General features: G+C 40.2%; 1 protein-coding gene across 1 annotated transcript in view; it reads left to right on the forward strand.

Moving 5' to 3' along the window:
• LOC145983940 (ubiquitin-like-conjugating enzyme ATG10) overlaps positions 1–8153 on the forward strand; it is a 157374-nt gene extending 149221 nt beyond the window's left edge. Inside the window, exon 7 of the mRNA XM_083117124.1 lies at positions 7867–8153. Within this exon, the coding sequence (XP_082973250.1) occupies positions 7867–7996 (130 nt within the window). The 3' untranslated portion in view covers positions 7997–8153. The remainder of the gene's footprint in view (positions 1–7866) is intronic.
• Positions 8154–27389: the final 19236 nt, after the last annotated feature.

Genomic DNA, 27389 nt, shown 5'->3' on the forward strand with positions numbered 1-27389 from the left:
CTTCCGGACACGAACCAATCTCTCCCAAAAACCACCCCACCAGGCTGGACTGGGTGAACTTCCACTGGGTTCGCTGAGCTGTGGAATATTCTTCAACTTTCTTCCAAGCGAGTATCATAAATGTATTCTCAGTTCCTCTGAAATTGGTACCATTATCACTGTAGATTACAGAGGGTCTGCCTCTCCTTGACACGAATCGTCTAAAAGCCTGGATAAAAATCCCAGTTGATAGAGAAGTAAACAACTCTAAGTGAATGGCTCTATATACTGCACATGTAAAAAGGCATATCCATGCCTTTTTGCCATCTTTAAGATAAACAGGTCCTGCAAAGTCCACACCTGTTACTTCAAATATATTAGCATCTCTAACTCGATCAGCTGGCAATGGTGCTGGAAGGGCTTGGATTGGTTTGGCTGCGTGTCTCCTGCAAGTAACACATTTCGAGAGCACTGAACGTACAGCTCTTCTACCACGAAGGATCCAGTAGCAATATGTTTACACCTGCATGACATGCTTTCTTGTTCCAAGAATCAGCAATTTAACGACTGGATGTTGTGCTGGAAGAACTATGGGAAGCCTGAAATTTTCAGTATCTTCTCTGGCAATAATTTTGGTTTTCAAACGAATAATCTCGTCCTTGCCCTCATATGTGCACAAAGAGGAAAGGGATTTGTCATCCTTTCCTCGGAATGCTTCTTGTTGTATTCGTCTTAATACTGCATTTTCTGCTTCCTGAAGTTCGCGAACACCAAGATCTTCAGATCTATGATTCTGCGAATTTCTACTATTATATAAAAATCTTTTGATCCATCCAATGAGTCTAATTACTTGATTATAGTTAAAGAAATATCTGTAATACCACCTATACTCAGCATCTTGAGCTTTCATACTAAGCATCGTTGATGAAGGTAGCAAATTCCTTCTTTCTTTGTCAACTTCCTCCTTGTTGATAGGAAACTCCACCGGTGGCCACTCACACGGATCCTCTTTAAACCAATGAGGTCCCTCCCACCATAAGGATCTCAACAACTGCCTTGCATCACAACCTCTTGAAGGAAAATCTGCTGGATTCATTTCACTGGGTACATATTTCCATGCACTGGGATCAGAGAGTTGTCTAATTTCTTTAACTCTATTCCCAACAAATACTCCCCAAACTCCTTCTCGTCGAATCCAAGTCAGCACTGTGGAAGATTCAGTCCAAAAGATAATGAAGTTATCTTTTAAACCCAAATCTTCTCGAATCCTGGTTACTAGCCTTGCTCCCACCATCGCGGCAAGCAATTCTAGCCGAGGAATTGTACTATTCTTTGGAGCCACTCGTGCCTTTGCCTGAATCAATTGTACGCTAACACCTCTCCTCGTGTCAATCCTCATGAAAACTGCTGATGCATATGCCACTTTGCTAGCATCACAGAACACGTGAATGCTCATAGAGTTAAGTTCATTGGATTCATAATCCCAGCCGATGAAACTTCTAGGTATCCTTACCTATTTTAGCAGCGGTAATTCTCGTACCCAGTTTAAAAACTGTGTTCTTATTTATTCACTAACTTGCTCATCCCATCCGAGCCCCTCTGTCCAAGTCTGCTGAAGTAACAATTTTGGTAGAAGAGTAACGGGACAAGTAAAACCTATAGGATCAAATATACGGTGTACTACAGATAATATCACAAGTTTCGAAACTGTCTTGAGCTCAACATCTTCAATGTCCAAATTAACTGTAAATATATCGGCTTGAGGATTCCAACTGAGTCCTAACACTGAAGTAGGGCTAATGCCCTCATCAACCCTTTGAGGGACTGAATACTCCCACCCTCTCAGGTCAAAACCTGCTTCAGCCATAACTGCACGCGATTCTCTTATAAATTTATGGAGATTTTCGTGATTGTCTACACTGGTGGCACAATTGTCCACATAAAAGGAACCTCGTAATTTTAAAAGAGTATCTTCTGTATAAGCTAAGTCTTCCTTCCAGAAATGACAACTCTGCAATGCTTGATCCAAATGATGTTTAATAACAGCACCCAACAGAAATGGACTGCTCGTAACAGCAAACACTACACGAGTATGTCTGAATTCTTGAACTGTTCCAGTATTAATATCGTGCCACCAGAGAAATCTCAGGTAGTCTCTATCTTTAGGGTGTACAGCAATTTGTATAAAAGCTCGCTTAATATCTGCTATAACTCCTATTATTCCTTTCTGAAAATGTAGTAAAATATCAGAAATAAGAGCAATGAAGTTGGGTCCAGGTTCTAAACATTGGTTCAAAGACGGGTGTCCTTTTACTTTAGTAGAAGCGTCAAACACTGGTCTAAGTTTCGTCGTGTTACTGTTCTCTTTCACTACATGTCGATGGGGTAAGTAATGGCCAAAATTCTCTGATTCATCCTCTGGAACACCTCAATGACTCCCTCGGACAATCATTCTTGTAGCACTTCATCGTAACTCTGCAACACATGTTCTTGTTTCAACTTCTGTGTAGTTGACCGAAGTCGTTTTTCTGCTAGTTCTTTATTGGTGGGGAGAGGCGAACAATCTTCCTTCCATGGTAACTGTACTTCATATCTTCCTTCAGCATTGAATGCCAGTGTCTGCAAAAATTGTTCTTTGACAGCCCGTGTGTGTTCTGCAGACTTCTTGGCAATGGGATTCTTGATTCCTATGGTATCCAGTTCCCACAGATCAGCTACGGCTTCACTAACATATAAATTCGATACCAATAAAGCTGTATCTGATTTTCTGTTTTCACCTGGAACTTTACCCATAAGTGTCCATCCCAGCTGAGTTTCCACAGCCACTAAACCACACTTTCATTTCACAACATGGCCAGTCAGTAATTTACCACAAACATCCGCACCAATAAGAACTTCAACTGGACCTTTCATTTTACCTGTATCTGTTAACCTTATTTGACTTTTGTTCAGCTCATTTAATCAAACACCTGGTGTTACATAAGGAATCTCACCACATATTGTATCTTGATCAAGAACATCAAATGTGTACGAATATTTTCTCTCAATGCTACATACCTCGATATTATAAACATTATGATTACAAGGACTAGACATGGTACCACCAAATAGCGAATGTATCAACTTTTGTTTGCCGCGGTGGCTCAGTCGGTAACGCGTCTGACTACCATGCTCAAGGTCCCGGGTTCGATCCCCGGCCGGTTCAAATCCGGGAACTTTTCTAACGGTGGAAGCGGCCCCGACGCCTACCCAGCGTCGAATAACATGGGTACCTGGGGGAAACCCTGGGGGGTAAAGGCGGTCAGGGGCGTGATGCTGATCACATCACCCCCACTCACGACCGGATCAAGAAAGTGTGTGGCGTTACCCCCACACCCCCTATACGCCTTCATGGCGTGGTGCTATGCACAGGGGAACGCTTTACCTTTTTTTTTTTTTTGTTTGCCAATCGAGTTATAACCCATATCTGTTACAAGAGATCTGCATATATACCATTTTTGTGAACCTGTGTCAATAAGAACTCTCACATTCCTGCTCTTATTGTAGTTACCTTTCAAATCTACTACCAATGTCTGCATGAATATATGCGGATTTTCAAGTTGGTTTATCAGTGTATTGTTTACCTCAGCATTTGATTCTTTGCCTTCAGAATAATGGTCAGAATCATTATCTTTGTCTGAAGTATTAGGACACATCAACAACATGCTTTTTCTTGCAAACAATACATTTCAAATTGGCCTTGCACTTCTTCGAAAAATGAACAAATTTTAAACATGCAAGACAATGCTTTTTGTCTTTTAGAACCTTCTGTCTTTCAGAGAGAGACATTTTCTGGGCTTTAAAGCAATCATATGAACTGTGCTTACCACCACAGAACACACAACTTTTCTCCCTACCACCACTGACACTCTGTCGCACTGGGGATAATAGGCTGACGCGGTGGAGAACACCTTTTCTTCCGAACTTTCACTGTTGCACCATCCAATTCAAACCCAGCTGCTGCAAGGTTGATTCGTTCTTCTCCTTCCATTTCAGCTCGCAGGAATGACATCAAGGACTGCATGCTTCCGGTCGGTGTTGTCTCATTATTTTCGTTAGCAGCAGACAATGTTCTCTACCACACACGCATCAAATCCTCTGGGAGACTGGACTCCACCAATGGAAACAGCATTGCTGCATATTTGTCGCTGGTAACACCCATCGATTCTAATGCTCGAAGTTGGGATTCCAGTGTGTCATACAAAGTGCTCAAGCAAATTTTTTCTTGGCGGTTCAATACCTTTTGTAACACCAATTTTAGCAGTTCACGCACGTACACTTTCACGAGCATATCATCGCGACCAAAAAGTGATTTCATGGGCTGCACAACTTTCGGGTAATTTTCCTTTGTTGGTGGAAAACTGTTCACAAGCTGGCGCGCACGAGAACCTTCAATTGTCGCTTGTATCAAATACTGGAATTTGTCCTCTGCAGGAATTGTATCATCTTCATCGATCTTCTTGAATTGTCTCCAAAAATATAACCACTCTTTCAAGTCCCCTCCAAACTTCTTCAGTTCGATTTTAGGTAACTTGAATCTTCGATTCTTTACTTCCGAAAACGACTCGCCTTGACAGCAGTTTCCTTCCGACATTTTCAAAAAGTTCGACACTTCAATATGTCTCTTGTTGAACAAACATTGATAATCATCTGACAATGACTGTTCTTTCTCTAACTCATTTTTACTAGCACCCGATTCCAACATCAAATGGAAAACAGTTATGTCAGTGGCATTCAGATCATTTGCCTTATTTTCAAGCAACTGGATATTTGCTTGAATAACATTCCTGTCCGGAGTTTGCATAGCTAACTCATTTGCAATCTTCTCCGAAACACGTGTAAAAGCTGAACTAGCAACCGCACGGCTTTTCTTGAGACGATCAATGTCCGTTGACATTTTTTCCCGATATTTGCACTTACTTTTTTTCCGGTCCAACACAGAAAGAAAAAACAAGTCCTGTCACGGTCGCCAATAAATGTTGGATCGAGAAATAAAAGACTCGCTGCTAATATCCTTTTGACTATATTTTCAAGAACATGTGCACAACACACTAAAAAACATGACAATCTTCATACTTTTTTCCCCGGGATGACAGTAATATAACACAGCATAGAAGAACAAAGTACTGCACAGGCTATTGCCCAGAATACATAGTAAACAATATTGCCAGGTGCCAACTCACATAATATCTAACAGATACGATGTCTCAAATCACCCAAATCCAGAAGTTTGTTCTTGTGCACAACATGTTTAATGAAGTCCCATGTAATAAATTCTAATGGTTTCAATTCTGGGGATGTCGGTGGCCAGGCAGTTTCTGCTCATGCGTGACTCAACGGCACAAGTGGACTACTGAATTGTGGGATCGACTGAGCTTCACTACGAGACAATATAAGCACTTATTTTTGTTTGCCTCTAGCCCGTATGTAAATGCATTTGCAACTTGAATTGTGTTTGATCCCACTTTACACTTAGATCGTATATTAGCAGCTCTTCAAGCCATTGGAGATCTAGTATTGAGTGCACGACTGTTTTCATTATACGCACGGCCATGAAATTAGGCGGGTGGCAGAAGTTCGCGCTGTTGCCACGTCGGAGCACAACCCTGTGTGTTCGGAGGTTGAAGAGTATGAAAGATCTCGTTGTAGAATTGATCTTTGTAATCCATGTGATACAAACTGACAGTATTTGCTCGAAAGGTCAGGAATGACACAAAAGTGCCCCTGAGAGAGGTCGGTCTGACGCTCGAACTATAGCTGCGCCGGGCGTGGGAACGCCTTTATGGCAGTCACCCGGTGTTAACAGCCAATTAGGCCTACCGATTCTTCGGTTTCCAATCCCACCTCCCCGAACCAGCCATCAGGGAAACAGGATTTTGTCAAAATAACCGTTCTGCGCTGTAATTGCACACCGGTTAGCACGGGGGCGGAAGTTATAGGCAACGCTGCCCTGTTGACGTTGCCACACAGTGCACGGAAACCAGCAAATTTTGTCCCTCTCCCGCTTTGCTTTTCCCATATGTGGCACCAGCGCTATTTTGCCCAGCCGCCTATTTTCATGGCCGTGGATTTTTAGGGCTGAGCCGATACCACTTTGAACCGAAACTCTTACCGATTCCCACCGATACCAATGCTTGAAAATTGTAATAATTAAAAGTTGTTCAAAATATTGATTGATGTTAGTGTGTAAGTATTCCACTCTAATTATATGCATCAATTTACCAACATTTTTGCTTTAAAATATTCGAGAATTAAAAAGGTAAAAAAAGGTAAAGTGTTCCCCTGTGCATAGCACCACGCCATGAAGGCGTATAGGGGGTGTGGGGGTAACGCCCCACACTTTCTTGATCCGGTCGTGAGTGGGGGTGATGTGATCAGCATCACGCCCCTGACCGCCTTTACCCCCCAGGGTTTCCCCCAGGTACCCATGTTATTCGACGCTGGGTAGGCGCCGGGGCCGCTTTCACCGTAAGAAAAGTTCCCGGATTTGAACCGGCCGGGGATCGAACCCCGGACCTTGAGCATGGTAGTCAGACGCGTTACCGACTGAGCCACCGCGGCCACCTATTCGAGAATTACATCATAATATTGATTGATTGATTGAATTGGTGCAAAATTAAAGGAAACTGAATTTTGTGTAATTTCCAGGATAATTATACTCCATGACAGTGTTTCACGGAATTTTTTTCGGAACCCGTGAAAGACCAAAATGCCGGAAAATTATTGACCGGTATTGGTAAATAAATTTTAACCGATAATTTCCAATACCGATACATCGTCATCGCTATCGGCTCAGCCCTAATTTTTATCTTTATCTTCATTCACTCCAGCCGAATGCTTGGAAGCATTAACGACGGTCACGGTTCTTCCATCCCCTCTTCCTTGCTTTCACCTTTCTGTCGCGGTCAAGGGAATGGTAGTATACAAAAGGGGCGTTAATTAAAACAACAACCATTATTTCATCTTCACTCTAGTCTCTAATACGCCAGGTGTCCCAGGTCGAATTCTGTCCTGGGCATGGGTACTCTATGTGAACGTATCTTCATAAATTTTATCATATCACCATCCTCATCGTCGCGATTAGCCAAAGTGGCAGAAAAGTGACGCTAAGTAACAAAAATCAAATCCAGTGGTATTAGTGAACAAAGTAGCTGCAAATATCAGTCATATAGTGTTTGTGTGTATGCGTTTAGGCATTTGTGTACGAACTCATGTGCCGAGTTAGCCAAGAGGCAAGGGGTTCCGTGTTCGAATACCGGACCTGAGCATGTGTGCGTGTCCTTTCATCAATTTTATCATATCATCGCTCATTCTCATCGTCGCGATTAGTCAAACGTGGAAGAAAAGCGACACTAAATAAGAAGGATAAAATCTAAATGAACGCATGTCTTTGTATATATATACATTTAGGTTTAATGTGTGTATAAGATTGAAATAGTACATAGTTACTACGAGTAGCATTAATAAAGACAACAACAAAAGCTTAATTCAGAGATAAATATCAACTTGCACACGATGTTATCTGATATTCCCAGAAATCTTGCAGCACAGGAAGATCAACTATAACCACACTAACAACTCAACGATTTCAGAACTTTAATAAAAGTTCAGGACTCTACCCTTGAAAGTCAATGGGAATCAAGTCAAGGGGTGAGTTAGATATCTGGAATCCTTTTGCTCTACTCTATTACTCACTACCAATATGTTACTCTGGTTATTTTGTCGGAGGAAAAGTCCTAGACTGTCCACTCAAGTGTCAATTATGTTATGAATACATATTTACCTTATGCTAGATCTAAAAAAAAATGCAATTAAAAAATATTAATTCTTCCTTTTCATATGTTGCAGCTGGAATCCCGTTATTACATGGCTGAGCTCCGTAGGACCTGTGGTTGGGCTTGAATTGGACATGCGATATGCAACAAGGCCTTCGAATGAACAGTCATCTGGCACGCTACCAGAACCTCCATCTCAGTGACCCGGAGATTGTGTTACTCAGTGAATTCTCTACAACAGTCTACGATTGGTGTCACTCATTGATTTTACTGAATTCATTCCGAATGAACGTGACAACGTTTAATCTTGTATAATATTTTATTTTAAAGTAATTGGGAACACAACAATAAATTCAAATTGAGCACAAAGTATGATGTTATTAATTATCAAATCTGATCTCATTATGTGTTGATTGTATATATGCATGAACTTTATTTATTTCTTTTCTTTTTTTTCTTTTTTACAAAACGCTAAGGCTGGATTACTTCTACATATTTGGAAAATCGACTGTATACCTGGAGTAAATATACAATAGCTTGATTGATTTATTTGGTGTTTTAAGTCCACTTTATGCACAATAAGGCTAATCGGGACTGGACTTACAGTTTAAAGTGGGATCCGAACCACTATGTGCCTCCACCGGGTATCGAACCCGGGACCCCTTGATTACAAGGCGATGACGCTACCACTGCGTCATCGGGAGGCCTGAGGAATACAATAGCAAATAAATATAAGTAAATATACAATAGCAATAATATCTGCAGTAAAATACATTTAGTGAAATAACCGACGTGATGTGGGTATCGAAATCGGGATTCGAACCCAGAACCTTTGATTGTGATAACGTGAATTGGGCACTCGACGCTTTCTGCACCGAATCGGCGTTGTTATAAAGTATTAAATTGCAGCTTCCAATGATAAATTAACCACTTTCATTTATGAAAATGCAACTGCTAAGCCAGCTCGGTGCTTGATTCACTGTTTGTCCACCAAAGGTTTTGATTTGCTTTATTTTACTTCGCTTTTTGTGCCAAATTTAGGCTAATTTGCGAAGATGGGGATGAGTGATGATATGATGAAATTGATGAATATGGACCCTCGCAAACATCCATGCCCAGGGCAGGATTCGAACCCGGGACCCCTAGCGTCGTAGCGCGATGTGCTAATTACTGTTCCAACGGGGTTGGGGGGGCAAAGGTTTTTGGTTCGAATCCCGGCCAGCATGGGTGTTTCGTCTTTCATTTGTGACATGTAATCAGTGACGGTGGCAGAAATAAATGAGTGTGAAGGCGGGGGCAGTCAAATTTAATATACTACACACAATTGTACACACCGACCTCTGTGTTAGCACAGCGCGCTACGACGCCAGGTGTCCCAGGTTCTAATCCCGGCCTGGGCACGGGTATTAAATGTGAGTGTCCCTTCATCAATTTCATCATACTACCACTTATTCTCATCTTCGTGGTTAGCCAAAAGTGGCAGAAAAGCCAAGTAAAATTTACCAAATCAGTAAAACAACAAATGCAAATGTGGGGCTAAAAAAGGATTATATATTTTGTTTTTTCTTGTTTTCAACGGTGGGGGCACGGTAACAATGTTTATTTGTACCAAGTACATCAAGTGGTCTACTCGCGATATAACCATTGAAGGTTCCTGGCCCGAGTCCAGGCATGGCCAATGATGTTTCTTTGTGAATATCACTTCATCAATTTTATGTTATCATTTATCGTCATCGTCGCGATTACACTGCAGATGCAGAAAAACGACGTACAATAAGAAAAACAAATACAAATGAGTGGTCGTTCAACTTGAACCTTAAAACACTAAACAGAATATGGGTACAGTCATGGAAAGAAATACTTCCCCAATGCATACATAATACCAATAGTCTTATGGGGGAAGTATTTCTTTCCATGACTGTACACACCGCAGAGGTTGATTCACCGATAGAAAGGTAGCATGCCTAGTTATGGATGTTTCATTATTCTTACCCGTTCATCTATTTCTTACAATCACCATTCATCTTCATTATCGATATCAACTTCGCAAGCTAGAAAAGCGATGTTATAAAATATAAAATACAAAGGTACGTACATAAATTAGATTACATTTCCTCCTATTTGGATTGATTTGGTGTTTTAAGTTCACTTTATGCCCAGTAAGTCTAATCGGTACTGGACCTACAGTTTAAAGTAGGATACGAACCGCTATGTGCCTCCACCGGGCATGAACCTGAAGAACCTTAATTGATCGTTCGAGCTAATATAGGTCAGGGGTGCCCACCGGGGGGATTCATGACGCGCCTGCGCCATGGGAATTTTTTGGGGGGTGACATAATTTTATACCAATTCTATATATATTCACACAAAATTGGGGGGGGGGAAATCGTATCGTTTGATTGACTTGTTATTGATTTCGAATTCTGGTTATTATGTATAGTTTTGTACCTACCTGTGGGTGATCGCGGTGATAGGGTTGGAATGAAACACCACCTCTTATGCCTATAGAATCGGTTTGGATGGAGGGGGGCATGGTATTCGCATTACTACAAGGTTAGTCGAGCAGATAAACTGTGCACAATAAGGTTGACTAACAATGGCAGTGAGCCTAAAGTATTTAAAGTAAACATATGTCTGTATTATACAGTGACGCAACCACAGGGGGGGCTCATTGCCCCCAACCTTTGACGGGAGTCAATTCTAGGGGGGCAAGGGGGACAAACATTGACGGCCAAGGGCACCAGCAGGGGGGGAGGGGGCACAGAGGTGCAATTACCCCCTTCGATTTCAAATTTTATGCAAATAAAAATACATTTTGTAAAATTTTCTTGCTTGCTTCGCTCGCATTATCTGCTTTTCCCGTTTTTGTCAAGTTCAGAGCTGTAGCTAGGGGCGGCGGGAGTCGGCCATGGGCGCCGAATGACCTAAAAATAAAGTTGTAAAAGAGAGAATGCCATGGCGTCCAGTGAAATAATTTGCGCCCTATTAAATCAATATTGTTTTCAATTGGATCTAAAAATGTTCTTGCTCGCTTCGCTCGCAGTCTCCCTGTTTTCTGCAATGCAATGTAATGTATTTAAATTGTATTTGTTGTATATTTGTATTGAATAAGCTTTGAATACGTATGCAATTTAGTGTTAGCTTGTTGCATATGTATTTTCTTATTTTATGTCGCTCCATGATGCATATGTGTAAAACATATGTTGTACATGAAAGTTACACATGTATCTTCGGAATGCATTTCTCATTAATTTTCTGCCATTCGAAAATACAGTTTGGTGCTTCATTTCCATTATTAGCTAATGTAAAACTGACGGTGTTGAAACAATATTTCAAATCGTTTGTTCCAAACAAATGCTTTAGCACAGACTTCTACCACCTTTTTGCGTAATTTATGAGGATAATAACTACTACTACCACTAGTAATAATAATAATGTCATTATTATTATTGGTACGTTTGGTACTTGCGCCTTCCCAGAAAAAAAATCGTGGTTCCATCTCTGGTGTTATATTTTTTCGCAAATTTTGTCTGACAAAAATAATTTGAGTAATTCATTCGGCATAAACGGAAGAGGGGGGGGGGGCAAATGTTCTTTTTTGGGTGGAGCGTGTCATGGGCCTTGGTGGGGATAGGCACCCCTGATATAGGTAGAACAGTTCTTTTCGAAAGAAAAAACAATAGCAGCCAGAAATTCTGTGGATTGGCTAGCATCAGTAGTTCTTTGTCCATTTTTTTCCGTTCCTCTTTGACACATCGTTTGTCATATCTAGGAGCTGTGTGCTTCAACAATGCTTCTTTGTCCAGTCGCTGTATCGAAACTAACGTCTGAAACATCAGAAGTGAATAAAAATGAGTATCGGTATTGTTGAAGGACAGACGCTTGTGTCAATACTGTTCATGCCGTAACAATGGAGTAGAATACAACTGCAACAGCTGCAAAGGTTACATCTTGAAAATTTCAGTAGATCCATTCCAGCGATGAACAGTAGGTGAAATAGGCTTGTATTGTTTAAGCATGAAAGGAATGAAGAATAGTGCTTGGATATAAGTTTATTAATCATTGAGAACAATGCGTTCTTTTGAAAGAATGCAAACATTGAAGTTTCGAGAATTGCTTGATACCTTAACAATTGGGTAAGAAGTAAAGTTTCCATTTCACTTGAATTCTCTCGATGCATGTACTTGAATATTTAAAATTATTTTTCGTCGGTTTTCTATCTCACTTTGTTAATTGCGAGGATTCATAATGCATTCTGTTTTCGGTACATTGTACATTTTGCATTTCGTCCCAGAAATTTTATTTTAAATAGTTCGAAATGTTGAGAACGATCTGAAGGCCTTAATAGAGCATTATAATCACATAATAATATTTATATTAATAGATATTCAGGTTCAAGAGTTACAAATTACACTGAGATACGATCTTCAATCAATTAAATATGGAACATATAATACCTAGTTACAAATAGAATGTATAATTAAAAACTATCAAAATACATAGAATCACTATAAAAATGAAGAATATTTACTAATAAAGCAACAAATTACTTATGACGATTAATATGTCAACTTTAATACGCCACGTACACCCAACAGCAAAAGTAATAGTAGACGAATTGTCCATCACCATTTTCAGTTAGTCTGTTTTTAATAATAGGATGGTCATTAATTGAAATAAAAACGTCATTAAGCAGACGATAATATCTTCACATCAACAGAATTCCATATTTTAAAACAGCACAGGAAATAGAATTAAAAAAAATCAAAATAGTCATGAACAATTCACCTACTATTATCTTTGCTGTTGGCTGTACGTGTACAACAGTAATCGTTATATTACGTCGATACCTCGTATGACTCTGTCCTTTTGTTGATTTCATTTACTTTATTTTACTTCGCATTTCTGCCACTTTTGGCTAATCGCAAAGATGAGAATGAGTGATGACATGATGAAAATGATGAAGGGGCACTCATAAAGAACCCAGGCCGCGACTCGAAACCGGGGCCCCCGGCGTCGTAGTTTCATCGAACTCATAAGCTGCAGCTGACTCGTTGGTAGTGCATGTTGAGTGGTCGACTTACCATCTCGCTATCGAAGGTTCCGGGTTCATGTCTGTGATTAAGGCCTTCCACGTTAAATTCTCTACAATTAAATTTCCGTCCGTCATAATTTATTTTGTTACGTCACAAAGTATTCTGCGAAGTTTCATTTATTTTGTGAGCGAATGCAGCAGCGTGATAACTCCACCTACTTCGCCACACTACCACCACCTACACTACACTACACTACAGAATTACAAGTTAGTCAACTTCCAAATGTTCAGCATTACTTCACATTTTCGTCTGCAACCGGTCACCTGATCAGCTGCCTACCGGACAACTCGGTCTCTTCTTCAGGTGATCTAGTTTTCTTTGTGCTTATCACGGCTATGTTCTCGTAACGCCGAACTTACTGTTTTTACTTGCACCAAGGAATATCTTGTTCATCGCCTTATTGCAAGGGTATACGACCACCTTGGCAGACATCAGCTCGTGCGCTAGAAGCCACTGGCCAACAGAAGAACATCGTCGAATGTTGAGAGACGTGTCAAGAATCTTGAGCCATTAAAACCAAACGGGCAGATTCAGCTTGAAACTATTCAGGTAAGAAAATATTATCTTCACGTTCTTTTTTTTTTGTGTGACATCAAAATTCTTTACTTGCAAGGTGCTCAACGAACTATTATCTTTCAAACTGACTATTTTTGACCTCAAATGTACAAACGTGAAACGTCAAAATTATCGCTCAGCGTAAATTACTGCAGAATGAAGTAGGCATTCGTTCTCTTCAGTGGTAGATCACGCCACTGTGAAAATTTCGCTACGTCGACGACGGGAACCCTTTGTGAATTACTCTCGAACTGATAAATGTTTACAATCACTTGCGAAACATTCATTTTTTGGGAGGCAAAGAAAGCTTTTGCTTTTGTAATCTTTAAGTCCTTATTGAACCCTGAGAAACAAGGTATGAATTAAGAGCCATTATATTGAAATTCGAACAAAAAAGTGATATTTGGATAGTTGTATTTTCTGATCACCGTGATTTTTTTATATGTTGAAGTAAGTCTTGAGAAATGAATATTGTTCAATTTTGAGACCCCGAAAAAATTGTCCCCTCCTGTAGAAAATGTTGAAGTTCAAGGTAATCTCTCCCATATTTCATGAAAACTGAAACAGGAGTAAGTTTGGGATGCTATATCTTTGGAAAGCAACAACACCCCAAACGTTTGTTTTGATATATTGTTGTTATAACACTGTTTGATCATATGCATTCAATTGTTTTGATGGGACATTGTTGTTCCGGGTTTGATGCAAGGTTGAGGTAGATGTTGTTCGGATCCCGCTTTGAACTACAAGTCCCCAGTTCCGATTAGTCCTAATGTGCATAAAGTGGACTTAAAAATAAAAATCTACCAAGCTCTATATACAGTGGCGTTCCATTTGGAACAAAGAAAGGGAGGAGAAATGGCTGTTCCACTTTATGATAGGGGAGGAAGTGTGATAATTTACATTGACATTTCTTAACATTTTGAAATTTTTTCTCGAAAATGCGACGAGGCCCCAATGATTTTTTTTATTCAAGATGGCATACTTAGTTTATTTTTAGCTTGATGCTGTTTTGAGATAAGCCTAATTCTAAAGTTGCAGATTTCGCAATTTTTTTGTATTCAAAGGGTTATATCTGCTAACAGCATCAATATCCAAGTAATGTGCTATATCAGGTAGCTTGTCCTAATAGTGAGCTTCAATGCCCAGTTAACAAATATTTGGGGTACTGTTGCTTAACCAAGATATTAAGGGTCGAAAACATGAAAAAAACTGCATTTTGGACCCCTCTATGTTGCCGCATAACAATGGAAAGCAACGATGCCCCATCAAAACAATTGAATGTATATAAACAAGCAATCTTATATTAACAGTATATCAAAACAAAAGTTTGGGGTATTGTTGCTTTCCAAAGATACAGCACCCCAAACATGAATATGTTTCACTTTTCATGAAATATGGAGGGTATGACCTTGAACTTAATTTTCTACAGGGGAGGGACAATTTTTTCAAGGTTTTAAAATCGCACAATATTCATTTTTCATTACCTACTTCAACGTATAAAAAAATTAAGCCAAACAAAAAATACAACTATTTCATTTTGTTGGAATTTCAAAATAATGGCTCTTAAAAGTTGAGTTAAAATCGAGTAAATTTAGTAAGAAATATCGCGAAGGAAGATTTAAATGTCAAAGTTTTGGATTGTTGAGCATTTCACAAATTGTAATTCATCGTGATAGAGTGTTGAGCATTTCACAAATTGTAATTCATCGTGATAGAGTGTTGAGCATTTCACAAATTGTAATTCATCGTGATAGTCGTAAAAATCATTGCGAAAGTTTAGTTTGGTTTTCTAAACGCATACGAATTTTGATCAATTAGAAACTTTTACAAGATTCTCAGAAAAAGTCTGATTGTTGGTATGAAAATGCGAATTGTATGATTCTATCGAGTAAACCTTAAACTTGATTAAAATAAGCAAACCTTTTTTGAGTTTTGAAATTTTAAAATGTAGTTGAGTACTGCATTAGGGAATTGCGAATTGTATTAATACTGGAAATGAACGATTACTTTGAAAATAAGAAATCTACATGAACGAAAGGTAAAATATATTAATCTTTGCGGATTGTTCTTGTCATTTGTAATAATTTTTATAGTATTGTTTAATTTTGCATATGCTTATTGCTCCGTGGCGTGCGGTGACCATTTAGATAGCCGAAGCACTGAATATATAATTTTTCAGTAAACAATAGCAAATCAAGGGGCAAGCTTGCCTTGATAAAAATCACAGCTGGTAATAGTTCATTTCATTTTTAAGCTGGTCATCAAGCGCAGTTTCTATTCTGTTTTCCCCAAAAGCAGCTATAGCTACAGACAGTAGCGTGCCCAGGATTTTCGAAAGGGAGGGGTTACGTACACTTTTTCTGGTAGTCAGCTCTCATTTTGCCACCTTTTCCTACCTTTGATGTTCTTTTTTTTAGGAATACTGGACCAAAAGGGGGGGTTATAACCCCCACCAACCCCCCCTTGGGCACGCCACTGGCTACAGACGATCATAGATGGCTAACAGACAGTGCGTTCTCGGCTATTGACTTCACTAAATTTCCCAAATGCATGTACCCAGTTTTGGTCCAAGAAGTATTTCTATCCTTTCCAAACAACAGACAATACCAGCAAAACACCGCATTTAGCTCAGCGCTATCGGCTAACCAGTCACATTTGGTATACATATTACATTAAAATGTCTAGTGAATTTACTGGTCTTTTGAACCAAGTCCGTTAGTTCTGGTGTTGGCCGTCCATTTTTAATTATCTCAATTCTTTCTGAGAAAGAAAGGGCAGAAAACGGCTTCGACAAATGCTCTTTTATAGTACACATTGTTCTATATTACTATATACTAACTGGTACCTTCACATATTTTCATATACTGGGCGAGTCTGTTAAAAGAGGCCCCTTGCATGTAGGCAACCCTGGTATACCGAAGAGAAGAGCGGGGTAGAGAACAGTCCAGGATATCGGTGCCAAGCAGTTTCGACAACATGACAATTATAGAGGGGATTGAAAAGAAAGTGTCCAGTAGTGACCTTGAGGCAGGCAGCGAGCAGGTAAGATGAGTGCAGTTGAACTGCGAGGACAGTTGTGAGTGTGGTTCGGTGGGTCAGCATAGTGTTAACAGTGCAGCAGCGTATCATTGTTGTCGAGACGTATGCACGCCTCGGTTCTTGAAAACAGTGTGCAGATTTGTTTACGACGGAGTTCGCGCTGAATGGAGTTCCAGCGAAGGCCCCAACCAAATCAGTAATGCAAAAACTGATTGCAAAAGTGCTTCCAAAGACTGTCCGCACTGAGGAAAAGGTGAGCGATGCAGCGCAGCTAATGATACGCAGTCCACGAAAATCATCTCGGCGTTTGGCACAGCATTTGCAGGTGTCCCAGTCAACCGCTATGTGGATCCTGAAGCAGGACTTGAACTGGCTCACATTCAAAGTTACTGTGATGCATCAGGTGCGGGATGTGGACAAGGCAGCTCGCGTGCAGTTTTGTGAGTGGTTTCTGTCCAATATTGCTCCGGAGGTGCTGCAGGATGGTTACTTGTTCATTTTCCTATGAAGCATGGTTCCATCTGTCAGGCTACATTAACTCCCAGAACACGCGACACTGGTCAGGTGACAATCCACACGTGTTCATGGAGGTTCCACTGCACGCCCAGAAATCGGTGTCTGGTGTGCCGTGTCGTCACGCCGCATCATCACCATGTTCTTCCATAAGACTGTGAACTCGGCTCGTTACATCAGTAACATATTCAGCGTATTTGTTGAACAACTGACTGAGGATGAGCGAAGGAACGCTTACTTTCAGCAGGATGGAGCCACGGCGCATACAGCACGTGCAACCATCACGCGCATTAAGTCAGTGTTCCCGCCTGATCGCGTCATCAGCCGTGGCACGAACCAACCTTCGCCACCTCGTTCTCCACGTTTATCACCCTGTGATTTCTTCTTGTGGAGAGCTCTAAAGGGACTGGTGTATAGCAACAACCCTCACAAACTCGAAGAACTCCAGAACAACATTATCACAGATATCCAGGCCATCCCGCAGGATGTCCTCGCCCGTGCTTTTCAGAACATGTGGTATCATCTGCACACGTGCCTCGGAGTCAACGGATCCTCTAGGTAGGTTGTTGTCACACTGTACTGTACTTACAGAAGAGATGTTTCATTCATTTACGTTTATGTAAGTTGTCTAAACTCCTTGGCATCGATATCCTGGACTGTTCTCAACTTCTCTACCCCGCTCTTCTCTTCGGTGTGCAGGGTTGCCTACATGCAAGGAGCACATTTTCCACGGGGCCTCTTTTAACAGACTCACCCAGTACATTCGGCAAACTAAACCCGTAAACTGAGGAAAACCGAAAACAATACGAGTTGAAACACTCTCATACACTCTCGAACTCCCTGTCCGATGCTAGCTTCGGTTGCAGAAGAAATACACGGCTACGGCCCGTGACCTTGAGGTGCGCGCGCAACTGTCTTCCCACTGCGTAACCGATGCGAGAAGAAGATTGCTTCGGCTCAACCTCAGTGCAGCCCTGCAGGGACTGGTATTTGTTCTATTTGTAGCGAAGAAATGTGTCGGTTTTATCTAGATATTATTGAATAATCGTGTGATTATAATGACATAATGTATTGTTACGTTATTGCATATTGTATTCCGAAGCAATGCTTCGGTAGTTTACCTTGTATGCACGCCATTGTTATTGCTTGAAATTGGCACTTTTTTGATTGAGACTTTATTGTGAAATGAATTGACGTATAGGCTGATTCTGCAAAATCGATCTTGTTGTTATACCTTTTTAATGACTACACGTTGATTTACGTCTGAATTGAATCTGTCCACACTATATTGTTGAATGCTTAAATGTTCATTTGTTGCCTCACTTTACGTGTTTAATTATCTAATCTAATTTAATAGCGACACTATTATGCTTCGTTTGCTCACCCTGAAAAGAAATAGCTTACTTGCCCCTATCTGGAAAAAATCCCTCGGACCTCCATGCATGTTGATCAAATCATGTTGCTTACACTTGTAGTCTGTAAATGTGATTTAGCAAAAGGTTTTGCGATATGGCAAGGTTCAACGGGCTTATTTCGGTATGTTCTCACTACACTTTCTGTATAACGTGAAAGTCCTGTCCAGGGATTGGAGTTTGTGTGTTTTCTGGATAGAAAATGAAAAAAATAGAAACATGGCTATTTCTTGCTAAATCGAACGCTTTAGTATTCTACTGTTAGGAACTGTTCGTCGACGGAACAGGCGAGTTCTCTGTTAGTGTCATCTTCTTAGTGAAATCCTCGAACCACTCAGTAAACGGGTGTGACTGTACCCAAACTGATGTATGAGTCTTCCTTGCTGAGCTAGGAAGAGCTCCTCTCATTAGCGTGTCTGTTAGTGCTCGAAGTGAATGTTAATCCATACAAGCTTGTCCCCATCTATCCCCAAAACTCTATTAAGCCTCTTCTAGCTAAGAATGTCCACTTCTAGTACTGGCGTCTGTCATATTAGTTCTGGGGAATATATCACTGGGGAAACACATGAGTCTGTCGCACTCATTCAACAAATATCTGTGACGGGAGATCCTAGCTCTGCAGCAGTCAGCACACATATCTTCCGTTTCCCTTGGCTGCAATCATTTGAGGGATCTTGGTTTGAACCACGATTTGACCAGTCTCATCAACGTTTCAAGCGCGGTCAGGTGGGTAGCTGTGTTTCTCGTACTCCGTCTGTAGCAAGTCGAAAAAATTTACACTCTCTCACTAATGAAACCTTTAATTTCATGTGTTTCTCTTGGTGTTCTGATTGAAAGTTAAGAAAATTGTCGAGCCACGTCCCATCTGCGCCCTCACCTCTAAATTTGTACCGGATGTCATTCCTTGCCCCTGATTGGTAAGCCATTCTACGAACAGATATCATACGAGTGAAACCGCAAAACTGTGATTTCATGAAGAGTAAATATTCAAGAAGTTTCTATACCTTCTGGGAGTCTTGGTGTTCTTCCCAGCTTCTTCATTACAACATCTAGATATTTTGCGCCAGTTGGAATGTCGTTTTCAGAACTGCAAATTGTTTTGCCGCTTTCTTTAGTCCTACCTTCTTCCCTCTGGCTGCAATGACTGCCTCTTTCATCTTGGCCGTACTCCAGGTATGCCTTCTCCTTGGTGGTGCTAGAACCTCATTCGTCCGCGGCATCTGTAAAAAAATAGAAACAAACTTTTCTAAAACGTGTACGTAATATGGAACCCTGTTCCATAATACCGACATCAAGGGGGTCCATAACACAAACATCGTCATCTTGAAAACATTGAAGCTTTACCATAAAACGAACAAGATAAGTGGCAACACTTGAATTTGTTACTAACTATTGCTTTAAATGTCACCTGTTATTCATGAAAAGCTGCAGACAAACTAGGTTTTACATACCTTTTCTAAAGTTTGAAGATCTGCGGAAGACGGAGGTGCTTCTCCATCATGATTATACAACTGATGACTGCAACACTCCTATGATTTTGAGGGCGAACTGATAAACAAGTGACAACTTCCATCACTAGAGTGCAGCTGTGTGTTCTCTACAAATTTAGTGGGTTCCATGTTATCAGTAGGGTTCTATATTACCGCCTTTTCCTCTAGTGCTTGTGTCTTGCTTTTCTGATGTCACGCTGTTGCACAAAGGGTAAAAAGTATGAGAAAACTAAAACGTTTCCAGAACACTTGAAACTAATTTATCTTAATCGTGTTTGTCCAAAATTCTGGTTTATTCGAAACTATTTTTAGCAAATTTAAAAAATACACAAAAGTGGGTTCAGTCAGTTTAATCGATGTGTGGGTGTGTATAAATACTGATATCGTATAATGGATTATGCAGGACCAAGTTCCGTAGTTAGCAGACAGGAATAGAAATTAAGATCTTGATGTACTTATATATATATATATATATATATATATATATATATATATATATATATATATATATATATATATCTTAGAAGAGTCCTGATGAGAAGTGTGTTTTCTGGCTATTTTATGCACCTAAAATATTTAATGTTTCCCTAAGGAGAAAAACGTGCAAATAACCACCCCTTCCTCATTATACGCTTCAGCCTCCCCCATGGCGTAGTGGTAACGTCGTCGCCTTTTAATCCAGGGATCCCGGGTTCGATACCCGGTGGAGGCACATTGCACAGGGGTTCGGATTCAACTTTAAACTGTAGGTGCAGTCCCGATTAGCCAATCTGTGCATAACGTGGACTTAAAACAACAACTCAACTCACTATGCACTGCTTTCCTTTTTAACGTAATGCACGAAGACTGCTTAACGTACGATAATATTAACTTACCATATTTCAGTGTAGCGATCCTAAATTGCCCTTCGACCTATCTCCGACAGAGGAAATGTATCTTGCACGCCGAAACGTCAACTCGAGCGTGATGGTCGGAGAATCCCGTTACGGCTATAAATAGATAGAGCATATGCTAATCTCCGATGTATCTCTCTTGCAAGAGACAGATCATCCATTCTGGGGACCAAGCTCAACTGTCCAGCTTTGTCTTGCTCAACGAAGAACAATAGATTAGACAGCCAACAATAGCGCCAACTTACGCAGAAATACGCTAATGGTTTTCAATTTTTGAACTTAATACGAATTTTAACTACTTTTACCCAAAGCAGCTTCGTTCTTGAGTAGTGCTGATAACTATATCTCCCGGAGCAAGTCCGGCAACCACCTGGGGCACGGACCACTGGGGGGCTCTTTGTGGGCGGTAATTTAAAGACTGCAGACATTATAAAGAGAAATAAAGAATTAATATAATTCTGAAATGAATTAAGGAACATCATCACTGCCAGTATCATTAATAGTAACAAGTGTTCTGGGTGCTATACCAATATATACTTCTTGTTCCTGGGCAGGGACGTCGGAACTTATTTTGAAGGGGTGTGGGCAGGTTTTCAAATCAACCAACCGGTTTTTAGATTATCTTCCCCATATATATATATATATATATATATATATATATATATATATATATATATATATATATATATACATACATACATAATAAATATATATTATATATTTAACATAATAATATATATATATAATATTAGCTTATTTTTTTATTGTTATATTTAAATACATCCACAGTGACGAAGCCTCATAAGAGATAAGAGGAGGTCCAGAGGCCTCTATTACGGATTATTTTATTACTTTTAATTCCATTGAATGGTGCTTAATACAAGAAAACTGAAATATTATGTTTTACGATATTTACCGCAAATTTCAATCCCTGCGTGGTACTCGATCTTATCATGCAGTGAGGCATGATTATTGAGGCATTCCTTTAATGATTAGTAACATAACTGAAAACGCACTACTTTTAAAAGGGGGCGAAGTACACATGCAAACGTATTGAGAAAATCCATGTTTGTGAAACTTTCTGATCGTTGTGTTGCAAAGAAATTTGCCCATGCTCTCATTTTGCATTTTATCATTTCATAAATCGTAGTATAATATTAACCAAAACGTCGCATACTAAAGAAGAACCACATGAATGAAAGAGTTAAAGATGAATAATTTAATGATAGATTTAGTTTATTTTGCTTCACTTTTCTGCCATTTCTGGCTAATCGCGAAGGCAGTCGATTAGATTGAGGTAATATGGCATATTTTATTTTGTAGGTGCTATATTTTTCATATTTTAATACATAAAACATTTTTGCTTCTAAAAAATCACAGCCATAACAACATGAATTCACCCCCTTCTCCTTCTCCCGACCACGTGCCTGTGCTTACCCTTCCAGCGACACCACTGAATGTACATTTCTGACAAATAGATTTTCTTCAAATTTCACAATCAACCGACGAATGCTCTGATGGTACAATTTCAGATTCCTTGTTTCTATCCTTCCTCCTATCATCCTCACCACCCTGGGCTAACATTACAATATGTATATATAACATTATAATTATAATACTACAAACAAGTAGCGATAAATAAATTAATCAGGCAATCTAAAGGAGGTGGTTCATACACTCCAAAGCTTTCAGCGTTAAAACTCGCAAGAGCAGAGAACTGATGGTACATCGAGACCATGCTTGTCTATCTATAATGTCTCTTTTTCTGTAAATTACTAAAGAAAACGTAAGGAGAGCAGTAAAACTTACCAGCCTTTTGATTCTATATCAGGCCAGCTTGTAGTCGTTGTACTTTCTGCAAATGATTTACACGTACACTGGTACACATGCACAGTTATATCGCTTGGCGCGGAAGGAAATCCAAACTCATCACTGCACTAAAACACACCTTCTGCAGTTATTCTACTCTAACAATAACTGTGTCGCCTGAACAAGTGTAAATTTGGAAAAGGAAGGGGAGCTTAGTCTAGACTTGAATTTCCAATAACTTACAATGTGCACCGCACCTTTTCTCATGGCCGATGATCTTTTTAACAGCAAGGGGCCCTTAAACAAAGCTCGTGTATGGAAAGTCCTCCTCCCCCAGTGTATTGTTATATTCGAGCACACTTGCAGGTACAAAACCTGTCAGACTTCAAAGCAAAATTAGAAACAGAAGCAGCGACTTCCTACTGAGATACTTGATTTGCAGAGACCTGACTGCGATTCTTATCTGCTTTTATGATTTTTATGTCACGTACTTTTTGCTGTTAGCCTTCTTGCTGTTAATGGAAATGCACGTTCACATATCTAGTGCAATTTTTTTCCCCAAAATATCCTTCAAAACCAAGATAAGTTGAAATAGATATAGTCTCATTTTTAGGGCATGACGGAGGGAGGAGGGGGGGGGGGAGAATCACAAATACCATCTTGCCCCTCCTCTGTGGTTTCTTCACATCAAGTAATACTGAAAGCACTTGTGTTGTGGGTAGAGGTGGAACAGCCAAGGGAGGAACTTTTGTTTCTTGGCCATTTAGATTTATTAAAAGTTTATTTTTTTGGTTTCAAACGTCATGTTCAGGGCCGATGGCTCAGTTTAGACCTCAGAGAAAGGTAGCACCATTTATTCTTATGTTCACGTAAAGTAAAAAAGTAAAGTTTTATCCTGTGCTTTGCACCACGCCATGAATGCGTACAGGGGGTGTGGAGTTAAGGCCCCCACACCTTCTTGATAACGGCCGAAGGTGAGGTGGGATGATGTGATCAGCACCACACCCCTGACCGCCTTTAACCCCCGGAGTATCTTCCAGGTACCCACTTTGTACGACACTGGGTGGGCGCAGGATCTGCTTGAACAGGTGGAAGAAATCCCGGTTCTTTCCCGCCGGCATCAAATTCGGGTCTCTCGCATGGTAGTTAGACGCCTAACGACTGAGCTACCGCGGTTTCTCTTATGTTCACGTGTGATTTTTTTTCTTTGAAAGTTTCTTTACCCGTGCATATAGCATCATGCCATGAAGGCACATTTAGGGGATGTGTGGGGTAGGGCTCCACACATTCTCGATCTCGGCCATTTTGGAGGTGATTGATCAGCACATCGATCCGGCCACACCCCCTCCCCCCTACCCAGGGTAGCCCCCAGGTACCAATTAATTTGAGGCTCTGTGAGCATCGGAGCCGTTTTATGCGGGGTGAAGGCCAGAAAAATTCCGACCTTACATCATCCACCCAGGGAGTCGAACCCTGTCTCCGCGTGGTGTCGTGTCGTTAGCGCCGAATCATTTGCGCTGAGGCTTCTTATCGGTTCATTTACGCCGTGACATGTCAAGACCTTCCTCGGCTGGTTTTCCACAATCCAGAGTGTCATCACCGCCGCGCGCACGTGTGTTTATCGCCACATGGTGTATAGTGCATAAAGTGGACTTAAAACATAAAATCAAACGTGTGTTTATGACGATGCACAGCTGTGTTTACACTGAAATGTTAAACATATCCAGAGAGTCAAATATGACTTTTCTTTACTTATTTCAAAAGACGTTACACAGGATTACTTGTATCAATTTTATTCCACAACAGAAAATACATAAATCAGTATCAGCCTATTAACTATTAATCATTTATCGTTAATCGTAAAAAAAAACATTGTAAATACAGTATTGTTAAAATATTGAAAGCATTCTAGAAGTACTACGTAAATGTACACTTTGGAAGCAACATAAATGTGCCAGTCTATTACACTTAATTATTATACACTACATAAAATCGTCAAAAACATTATAAATACAGTGTAATTTTTTGCAAACATTATATACGTAATAGCTACGTATATATAAACACAATATTTCGATACACTTGCACAACAACAATACAAACGTTATTTGAATTTTTGTAGGTATGCAAATGCTCGAAGGCATTGCACGCATTGTTTCTATCATTTTCATATTCTCAGCCATCTTGTCGTCTCTCTCAAGTCTCAGTTTTACATAAATACTAATTTCCCAATGTAGATCCCTCAAATATACTTTCATCTTACATTCATTTATCAATCACCTTGCTTTTCAATTTTCAATTGAAGATAAACACAGCTGGAGCTGGGCAACGTCATAAACACACGTATGCGCGGCGGTAATGACACTCCGGATTGTGGGAAAACCCACCAAGGAAGGTCTTGATATATGTCGCGGCGGAAATGAACCGATAAGAAGCCTCGGCGCAAATGTCTCGGCGCAAATGTCTCGGCGCAAATGTCTCGGCGCAAGCGACACGGACTCTCTCCGCGTGGCATTCAGAGGCCCTACCAGGCCTCCCCGATGGCGCAGTGGTAGCGTCGTCGCCTTGTAATCAAGGGGTCCCGGGTTCGATACCCGGTGGAGGCACAAGTGGTTCGGATCCCACTTTAAAACTGTAGGTCCAGTCCCGATTAGCCTTACTGTGCATAAAGTGGACTTAAAACAACATATCAATCAATCAATCAGAGGCCCTACCGATTAGACAACCGTGTCGTCTCACAATCGTCTCGATTTTTCCAGCTTCAACTTTTTACCTAGAAGGCTCAATCTCCATCTGTTCCCCTGGTTCGGAATCCCTGCATCCGTGCAATGTAGTTGTGGACTGAAAGAAAGAGCAGATTTTAAGAGCCTTTGTAATAGGCGGAATATTCTAATCCATAATACTCATATAAACTGTATGTTAGACAATAGGTATTTCATGTGACAATCACAATTCAATACGAGGAAAAATAATTTACATGACCGAAACTTATTGATTTCCAAAATATCTAATTTTTGAACATATGAGCTAAACGGGACTGGACCTCCAGATTAAAGTGAGATTCAAACAACAGAATGTCTTCACCGAGTATTGAACCCGGGATTGCAAGGTGACGATGTTCCGACTATACCACCGGGGTGGCCTTCACAGGGATTTGGATTCAACTTTTAAACTGAAGGTCCAGTCCCGCTTAGCCCGGCGAAGCACAAAGTGGACCTACAGCAAACTTTGTCAAACTTTTCTACAAGGGAAGAAATAGCGAGACTTTACATTTGATGTTGTTTCAGAGCTTGGGTTTTTTAAATTTCACTTTGTGCACAGCTAGGCTAATCTAGATTGAGTCTTCAGTTTAAAGTTGGATCCGCACCACTATGTGCCTCCACCGAGCATCGAACCAGAGACCCATTGATTACAAGGCTATGACGTGATCAGGGAAGCCCCGTGAACAGTGTGTTTCATCATATTGTTAGTAATTGACTTTATGTGTGTGTATTTATTCTCAAGCTTGCTTGCGTGCGTGTACACACACACACACACACACACATATCCCCTGAATACACACACGCACACATATATATAATCAAGCGGTCCCAGGTTCTATGTGTGTGTGTGTGTAGGGTGTATGTATGTTTTTGATTTGATTTGATTTAGTTTATTTGACTTCGCGTTTTGTGCCTCTTGGCTAATTTGCGAAGATGGGGATGAGTGATGAAATGATGAAATTGATGAATCGACATTCACAAACAACCAAGCCCGACCGGGATTCGAACCCGGGACCCTTGGCGTCGCAGCGCGATGTGCTAACCACTCGGCCACAGGGTCGGGCGGTGTATGTATGTGATTCAATGTATAATATGTGGAAATATCTACACTTATTTTCTGTTTTGAAATAGAAATATGTTTAGTTTAGTGTTGTGAATAGTATATCCTTTACACAACAATGGAAACACATTAAAGACAATAAGATTGATTGATTGATTGATTTGTTGTTTTAAGTTCACTTTATGCACATAAAGCTAATCGGGACTTGACCTACAGTTTAAAGTGGGATCCGAACCACTATGTGCCTCTACAGGGTATCGAACCCGGGACAACTTGATTACAAGGCAACGACGCTACCACTGCGCCATCGGGGAGGCATAAAAGAAAAATACAATAAGAGAAATAGTATACAATTAATTATATAGTATAAATTTTAAACCAGACCACAAATTAATTTGGCATGAATTGATATCTACAATACAATAATACAAATAGAAATAAAATATAGATTTAATGATATTAATTAAATTGAATACATTGAATAATATACATTATAAGCTTTTAATTAAATATATTATGATTATGGTTTTGTACCAACTTACTGACTAGGGACATCCTTGCATATTCCTTGCCCGTCCCAGAAAGAATATTTTGGATCCGCCCCTAGTTCACCGCAATGAACCTAAATAGATATTAGAAAATTATATTAAAATATCCAAAATTCATAAATACGTAGAACTACGCGGTTACTACGGGTAGCATTACAGTTCTAAGTTAGGACTTGAAACTGTGTTGAATGTTGGTATCGCCGCTAACAGTATTTTCACACGATTAACTATTTTTTTTATGCCTGCATTTCATTTAGTGGATTTGGCTCGTCTTAGTTGGCAACACTGCAGTTGGAAGAGCTGGTTTCCTGGGTAAGGTTGTCCCTGTTGCCATGGTTACAGGGTCCCTCGTGCTCACAGGGAGCTTTGCTATCGATCACAAGATCACTTGTTGCTAACATACCCCTTGCCATCACACA

The sequence above is a fragment of the Lepisma saccharinum genome, chromosome 2, assembly GCF_977018435.1.
Source record: "Lepisma saccharinum chromosome 2, izLepSacc3.1, whole genome shotgun sequence".
Taxonomy (NCBI): Eukaryota; Metazoa; Arthropoda; class Insecta; order Zygentoma; family Lepismatidae; genus Lepisma; species Lepisma saccharinum.